The sequence below is a fragment of the Eptesicus fuscus genome, chromosome 4, assembly GCF_027574615.1.
Source record: "Eptesicus fuscus isolate TK198812 chromosome 4, DD_ASM_mEF_20220401, whole genome shotgun sequence".
Taxonomy (NCBI): domain Eukaryota; kingdom Metazoa; phylum Chordata; class Mammalia; order Chiroptera; family Vespertilionidae; genus Eptesicus; species Eptesicus fuscus.
In genome coordinates this window covers 103,481,793-103,490,053 of record NC_072476.1, presented here as the reverse complement: position 1 = coordinate 103,490,053, position 8,261 = coordinate 103,481,793, and the positions used below count along the sequence as shown (strand labels likewise).

The window sequence follows — 8,261 nt, the reverse complement described above, 5'->3', positions numbered from 1 at the left end:
ACTGCCAGTATCAGCACCAGCACCGCCTGTAACAGCACCAGCACCAGCACCAGCACCAGCACCGCCTGTAGCAGCACCAGCACCGCCTGTAGCAGCATCAGCACCGCCTGTACCAGCACCAACACACCTGTAGCAGCACCAGCACCACCTGTAGCAGCACCAGCACCGCCTGTAGCAGCACCAGCACCAGCACCGCCTGTAGCAGCACCAGCACCGCCTGTAGCAGCACCAGCACCAGCACCGCCTATAGCAGCACCAGCACCGCCTGTAGCAGCACCAGCACCAGCACCAGCACCGCCTGTAGCAGCACCAGCACCGCCTGTAGCAGCACCAGCACCAGCACCAGCACTGCCTGTAGCAGCACCAGCACCAGCACCGCCTGTAGCAGCACCAGCACCGCCTGTAGCAGCACCAGCACCAGCACCGCCTGTAGCAGCACCAGCACCGCCTGTAGCAGCACCAGCACCGCCTGTAGCAGCACCAGCATCGCCTGTAGCAGCACCAGCACGGCCTGTAGCAGCACCAGCAGCACCTGTAGCAGCACCAGCACCGCCTGTAGCAGCACCAGCACCGCCTGTAGCAGCACCAGCACCAGCACCGCCTATAGCAGCACCAGCACCGCCTGTAGCAGCACCAGCACCAGCACCGCCAATAGCAGCACCAGCACCAGCACCAGCACCGCCTGTAGCAGCACCAGCACCGCCTGTAGCAGCACCAGCATCGCCTGTAGCAGCACCAGCACGGCCTGTAGCAGCACCAGCACTGCCTGTAGCAGCACCAGCACCAGCACCGCCTGTAGCAGCACCAGCACGGCCTGTAGCAGCACCAGCACTGCCTGTAACAGCACCAGCACCAGCACCAGCACCAGCACCGCCTGTAGCAGCACCAGCACGGCCTGTAGCAGCACCAGCATCGCCTGTAGCAGCACCAGCACCGCCTGTAGCAGCACCAGCACCAGCACCGCCTGTAGCAGCACCAGCACCAGCACCACCTGTAGCAGCACCAGCACCAGCACCGCCTGTAGCAGCACCAGCACCGCCTGTAGCAGCACCAGCACCGCCTGTAGCAGCACCAGCACCAGCACCAGCACCAGCACCGCCTATAGCAGCACCAGCACCAGCACCAGCACCGCCTGTAGCAGCACCAGCACCGCCTGTAGCAGCACCAGCACCGCCTGTAGCAGCACCAGCACTGCCTGTAGCAGCACCAGCACCGCCTGTAGCAGCACCAGCACCGCCTGTAGCAGCTTGCTTACTTCCAGGCTGCAGGTAACGCTGAGGCAGGCATCCTCTGGCCCTCTGTGAAGCACTAGGTGCACAGATCTCTATCTGAACGCCTCTCCCTCTGCCCCACCTATGTGTCCACACCTTGCCGGGCCCTCTGCCGGGGCTGATAAGAGAACAGGAAAAGCCTGGAGACCTGGGCACAAGGCTTCTCTCTGCCACTGACGGTGTGACCTTGGGCAAATTACTTAGCGTCTATGAGGTCTCCTTATCCAAAAAGCGGAGAAAGCAATACAAAGCTCACAGGATTATTGGTGAGAGCAAATAAATGACCTGCGAAGGTGGTGCTGATGAGCAGTGTTAGACAAAGGCTGCTTGGTGATACTTTAGACTACACCAGCTCAGCACCTCTGTGTGTCCCTTATCCCCTCCCCGTCATCCTGGCCACACCACCGCGGGGACTGGCCAGCTGGAGCACAGGACACCTGACACCTGCCCAGGTGGACACGTGCTCCTGACACCTAATGGCTGATTATGAAACCAGGTCTGGCTCTACATCCCGAAGCTTCTGCGGACAGGAAGGCAAAGGAGGATCCACCCACAGTGTGGGGAAGGTGGGTAGGAGTTACAAGGTGTAGGCTCTTGTTTAGGGAGAGTAAGATCATCCCACATGGGACCCAATTCCAGGCCCTTCCCCGAGAGCCGTGAGAACTGACTTCAGGGGTAGATGGCTTCTGGAGCAAAGCAGACCTTTTTTATTTTTTTATTTTTTCTCCAGCATCAAATTATCAATCGGTAATTTTCAACAGTGGTTATTCAAACTAGGTATGGAATGTGAAATATATAGATAAGAAACTAATTTTTTTTTCTTGGTATAAAGCTGATAATGTGATCATATAGAAAATGTCTTTATTTTTGAGGGAGGGATGCCAAATTGTACCAGTAAAAATAAATTTAGGAGTGACGTATCATGATGTTTATAACTTATTTTCCAGTGGTTTACAAAAAAACTTATATACTTATATATATAATGTTTTATACACACACAAAAAAAGAGAGAGAGAGAAAAACAACTTTGGCAAAATATTAACAATGATTAATCTAGATGACAGGTATACAGGGATTCATATTACCATTCTTTCAACTTCTCTGTAGGTTTGGAAAACTTTACAGTAAAAAAGTTGAAGAAGCCCTAACCAGTTTGGCTCAGTGGATAGAGTGTCGGCCTGCGGACTGAAGGGTCCCGGGTTCGATTCCGGTCAAGGGCATGTACCTTGGTTGTGGGCACATCCCCAGTGGGAGGTGTGCAGGAGGCAGCTGATCGATGTTTCTCTCTCATCAATGTTTCTAACTCTCTATCCCTCTCCCTTCCTCTCTGTAAAAAATCAATAAAATATATTTTTTTAAAAAGTTGAAGAAGTTGTATCTATTTGCTGCGCTCTTAAAATATGATATGCAGTTTTTCGTTATCTTTTCATTTCATTTCCCAGTGGAGTGTATCATTGGCTACATTGACATACCGTATCATTGGGGTTTGTTTGCCCTGTTGGCTTCCAAGAAGGAACATTCCCATGATCAATGCATACCCAGCCCCGGCCAAATCTGTTCACAGGCCCGCTGGCCCGCTCTCTGACACGGAGCTCGGGGGCCGCGTGCCTGGTGTCCCCGGATGTGCCCCTTGGCTGTGCCTCCTGCCATGGTGCCTCTTCACGTGGCAAACGTGGCCGTTGGCATGTTTCTTGGCCGCTTGCTTTCTCATCCACTGCTTAATGGCGTGGCTGTGCGGGCTGACACAGATCCTCCGGTGCTTGACGTGGAGGCTGCCAAGGAGGCGAGACAAACGTCACAGAGAGAAAGAACCAGGAGCCGCTGGCTCACGGGCAGTTCCCAGCTCAGACCCCGCAGGTGCAGGCCTCCCCGCCGAAGGGCACTCACATGACCGCCGCCAAGTCACAGTCCCCGTCAGCTCTCTGGAGGCGACACCCGCTCACTCTGTCCAGGAGCCGCCTGGGGACGTGATGGGAGACCGCAGTGCAGCAGCTGGAGGCGATGGGGAGTATGGCTGAAAGAGGACAAGAAAGGAAATGCCACACCTTACAGTTTGTAGAACAACGGCCTGGCTCGCATCTTAAAGACTCCAGAGAGGCTGGCTGGTGTGGCTCAGTGGTGGAGCGTCGACCTCTGGACCAGGTGGTCACGGTTCAATTCCCAGTCAGGGCACATGCCTGGGTTGTGAGTTTGATCCCCAGGGCGGGGTGTGCAGGAGGCAGCCGATCAATGATTCTCTCTCACCATTGATATTTCTCTCTCTCTCTCTCCTTCCTTCCTCTCTGAAATCAATAAAAATATATTAAAAAAAAAAAAAAAGACTCCAGAGAAACAGGACGTTAATCCACTTGAGCAAGGGGCAGACAGGGACCGATGGGTGGCTTTGGTTGCAGGCCCAGAGCAGTCCCCAGCTCTGCCTTCCAGAACTTACACTGAATCGGGGGGGGGGGGGGGTAGGGGGGGATAAAACGAAGTACAGAGGAAGCACAAACCGAGTGAAGAGATGAAGGCCGCTCCGGACAGCCATGTGCTGGGGCTGCAGACTCACTTGCTAAAAGACAGAAGAAGCAGGTTGACACAGCTCTGAAGAGAGCCCCCCGTGGGCCCCGGAGCAGGTTTAAAAGTCCCCACCTGGGAAGGACGTGGCCGAATCCTGAAGGATTCCATGGGTGCAGAAAAAGGGAGACTTATCCAGACTAAAGCAAGGGCATGGTCAGGAGCCCATGAAGGCCTGGGTGGGAGCGGGCAGGCTGGGAGAGGCCAATGGGGGGGAAGGGGACATATGTAATACTTTACACAAACAAACAGAGTCCTGAGACTGGAAAGCACGAGGTGTGGAGAAAAGAGACCGCTGTCTGGATCGAGCAGCTGGGAAGGTGAGTGCCGGGGAGCACGGGGCACACCACGGAGGCCTTAATGTCAGTCTCAGGGGGTTTCGCTTTTATGAAATGGGGGCACTAAAGATTTGAGAAAGGAGAAGGGTTTTAGGAAAATCCCTGTTGCAGTGATAAGCAAGATGGACTAAAGTGGGGAGAGACAGCGGCAGGAAGTAAAGCTGGGAGGGGCTGACCTTACCCAGAGGTAAGGGGACGAGGGCAACACAAATGAAAAGGGCAATCTCACCCCTGCTAAGTTTGTGTGTGCAGATTCCTGCCTGCCACAGGCGCACAGCATTCTCCTAGGCCCGTGGTCGCCAAACTGCGGCTCGCGAGCCACATGCGGCTCTTTGGCCCCTTGAGTGTGGCTCTTCCACAAAATACCACGGCCTGGGTGAGTCTATTTTGAAGAAGTGGCATTAGAAGAAGTTTAAGTTTAAAAAATTTGGCTCTCAAAAGAAATTTCAATCGTTGTACTGTTGATATTTGGCTCTGTGGACTAAGGAGTTTGCCGACCACTGGCCTAGGCTTCCCATTTCACCAAGTGGCTAGCACATTTCTTTTAAAAAATTAGAAATGAAAACCAAGAGGCTGCAGGTGCAGCCTGGTAATAACAGTTAGAATGAGAGGCTGGTAGAAATGAGTAAGCCGCTCCGTGTTGTCAGCTGTAAGCCATAGAAGCGCCTGCCCTCGGGAGGGGAGAAGACCTCTGAGTCCATGCCCCGCCCACCTGGAGACAGGCCCCTCACAGCGAGGAAGTAGAGAGGAAATGAAATAGGGATATCTAGGTGACTCACTCTCTGGGCACCAAAACTTTCCATTGTTATTCATTCATCTATTCATTCAATGTTTTAAAATATATTTTCATTGATTTTAGGGAGGAAGGGAGAGAGAGAGAAACATCAGTGATGAGAGAGAATCCTTGATCGGCTGCCTCGAGCCTGCAACCCTGGCATATGCACTTAACCAGACTAGAACCTGGGACCCTTCAGTCCACAGGCCGATGCTCTATCCACTGAGCCAAACCGGCTAGGGCTATTCATTTAATTATTCAATAAACATTCAACGAACAGTTCCAGGCACAATGATACTCACTGGGGATGCAAAAAATACATAAAACAGTATGTCCCTGTCCTCCAGGGGCTGTGGTAGAGGAGACAGGCTTGGAGCGAAATGCTCAGGAATAATGGCATTGATGCACTGTCACGGCACTTCTCAAATCTATGCCCCTGGGGCTCCCACAGGCATAAAGACAGGGGCACAGGCATTCCCTAGAGCAGAACATTAGAGACCATCTGTATGTCTACCAGTAGTTAAATACATAACGGTACACTCTAAGGATGAGGTAGGTCTATATATGTTAACACACGAATTCCAGATTTTATTAAGTGCAAAAAGCAAATTTCAATATAAGAACTACAAATGATTCCATCTTTATTAAAACTATTAGAGGCCTGGTGTATGAAATTCAGGCCTAAACCGGCAGTCGGACATCCCTCTCACAATCCTGGACCGCTGGCTCCTAATCGCTCACCTGTCTGCCTGCCTGGTTGCCCCTAACTGCCCCCCCCCCCGCCAGCCTGGTTGTCCCCAACTGCCCCCCCCCCCCCGCCAGCCTAGTCACCCCCAACAGCCCCCTTCTGCCAGCCTGGTCACGCCCAACTGCCCCCCTGCTGGCCTGGTTGCCCCCAACTGCCCCCCACCCTCCCGCCAGCCTGTTCGCCCCACACAGCTTGCTGTTCAGTTGTTTAGTCATCCCTCACTAACCCCCCTGCCGGCCTGGTTGCCCCATGCAGCCTGCTTGTTCAGTCATTTGGTCATCCCTCACTAACCACCCCCCTCCCGCCAGCCTGGTTGTAGATAGCATCTTGTGATGGCATGAGGGTCAATTTGCATATTACCTCTTTATTATATAGGATACATACATACACAGAGGAAAAGATGTGGAACTATTTAGCCTCAATTTATAAGAAAAGATTACTTCTAGAAAGGGGACAAATTTTCAACTAGCCTGCAATACTTGTAATTTTTTAAAACTTCCAGTGCTAGGCAGATTGGAACGAATCCTATAGAAACACCACCCAGGAAAGATGGGAGGCATCAAAGGACGTGAAGTTTGGACTCAGTTTTGGAGGAGGGGTCAGCATTCACTGGTTGAAAGGGGGAGAGGAACATTCCTAGTAGCAGGAACTTCATACCCAGAACCCTGGTATGGAAGAGAACAGAAGACTGTTTATCTCACAGAATCTAAGTCACATTTGAGGAATCTTAAACAGGGACAGGTCTCCTCTGGCAAGATTCTTGTCAACAACAGTCCAAGGAGGAGGCTTGGACTGCGGGCCTTGTCCAGGACCTGGGGAAAGTACCTTGACCTTGGTCCCAGACCCTCAAGGACAATCTGTGTCATGGTCGCTGGAGCTCTTTCCCTCCAGAAAGAACGACTTGCACCTGGTCCCCCGCCCCGCCTGTCCTAACAGCTCAGTGCTGCTCCTTTTGGAACAGAATCCCAGCTTGATATAAATCAGTGACAACCTAGCTGCAGCCCAGGACATCTATCTCTCAATTCTCAGGGAATTAACATATACATACAACCTCCAAGTAGACATTATTTATATATCTACACAAATTCCTTTACAAAAATGTATGTCTTCAACGACTACTAAACCATGTGTTTAAATGAAATATATAGCTGAAATACACCCACATAAGCCAAATAAATTGTTAAGTTCTGCTCAGCTTCACTTCTGTTCTCAGCTAGTGTCAACCAGATCTGCAGCAGCCCAAGAAAGGAAAAAGTTAACACTGCCCGGGGCAAGCTATTTCATGCCACAAGGATCTCTCCGCTTCCCTCTCAATCTAGAGCCAGTGAGAACTTTCCGAGCTGTTATGGGTGTAAGGAGTGTGTATAAGGCACACCCCACACCACCCAACCAGATTCACTGGAATAGGAAAAGCATTGTTTGTTCAGCAAACAGGCATCGAGGGCCCCTCTGTGCATCGGAAATAAACCAGGCAGAGTATATGCCCTCAAGGGAGGAAGGCAGTTAAACAAGTAATCACAACACAGCAGACGTGTTGACAGGCGAGTTCACTGTGTGATGGGATTATAAGGGACAGAAAGAAGCCAGATTCAAAGAGCCACATACTGTCTGACTCCGTTTATATGAAGTGTCCAGGACAGGCAAAGCCAGAGCAACAGAAAGTGGATTAGTGGTGTCCAGGGGCTGGGATGGGGGGTGGGGAGTGACTGCTTACAGGAACAGGGTCTCTTTTGGGGGGCTATGAAATGTGCTGGAATCAGAGGTGATGATTGCATAATTCAGCGAAGGCACTGAAAACCACTCAATGGTGAGTTTTATGGTATGCGAATTATATTTCAACTTTATAAAAAGTGCTATAGGAGAACAGCACATTGGTTGTCCTTACATTTATTAATACATTTGTTTCTTAAAACTAATTGTGTTTTTTTCCTCTAGCTATGCTGTGCTGCTTATTCTCCAAGTCAAACTGTTTTAATATCCCCCCCCTCAATTTGGGAGTTTATCCATGTGTCCATCTTACTATATAAGAACCACTATGTGAATTCTTACAGAGTGCATCACTAGCTATGTGTATATGACTTCTTCTGTGTGAGTCCCTATGCTAGGGATGGAGGTAGGAAGACAAAGAGTTACTAGCTTCAAAGAGCTAATACACAGACCACTGCCGGCTGGTGGCCCAGGAAACCATAAAAGAGGAAATGGCTTTCAGAGCCATAGGCACACCTGTGTGTTTAAGAGTTTGAGTTGTCTGAGTGCTGACATCAATTCGAGAAATAGTCATGTTGGCGGAAGTGACTGGTGCCCCAATGAGAAATTCCGAAATACATATAAGGCCAGAATCCTTTGAAAGTTCTTGAGGAGTCAGGCAATGAAGAATAGTATCAGGGTGGCTTGGACTAGGCTAGGGCAATGTCGCCCCCTAGAGGTTTTCTCATGCAGTCTTCAGTCCGAATGTTTCCATTTTTAAAGAAGGGGCCCAAGGTATGAACAAGCAAAGATCTGAGGTTTGTTGTGAGGCTTGGTCCCCTTCACTCCCACCTCACTCCTAACTCTCCGGAGATGCCCCTTTGCTC

The 8,261-nt window shown here is 51.0% G+C and overlaps 1 protein-coding gene across 1 annotated transcript; it reads right to left on the bottom strand.

Moving 5' to 3' along the window:
* Positions 1-2,829: 2,829 nt before the first annotated feature.
* On the bottom strand, positions 2,830-7,969 carry CCL28 (C-C motif chemokine ligand 28). The gene is made up of 3 exons (XM_054714358.1): positions 7,912-7,969; positions 3,159-3,285; positions 2,830-3,043 (listed from the first exon to the last, which is right to left on the bottom strand). The coding sequence occupies exons 1-3, from the start codon at positions 7,967-7,969 to the stop codon at positions 2,830-2,832; spliced, it is 399 nt and encodes a 132-aa protein (XP_054570333.1).
* Between the last annotated feature and the right edge of the window lie 292 nt (positions 7,970-8,261).

Excerpts from the sequence above, each read along its gene's own strand:
- CCL28 (XM_054714358.1), bottom strand. The coding sequence starts at position 7,969 with ATGACTATTTCTCGAATTGATGTCAGCACTCAGACAACTCAAACTCTT. Across the intron at positions 3,286-7,911 it reads TCAAACTCTTAAACACACAG|CCATACTCCCCATCGCCTCC; the intron begins GTGTGCCTATGG and ends GTCCTCTTTCAG. Across the intron at positions 3,044-3,158 it reads TGTGACTTGGCGGCGGTCAT|CCTCCACGTCAAGCACCGGA; the intron begins GTGAGTGCCCTT and ends CCTCCTTGGCAG.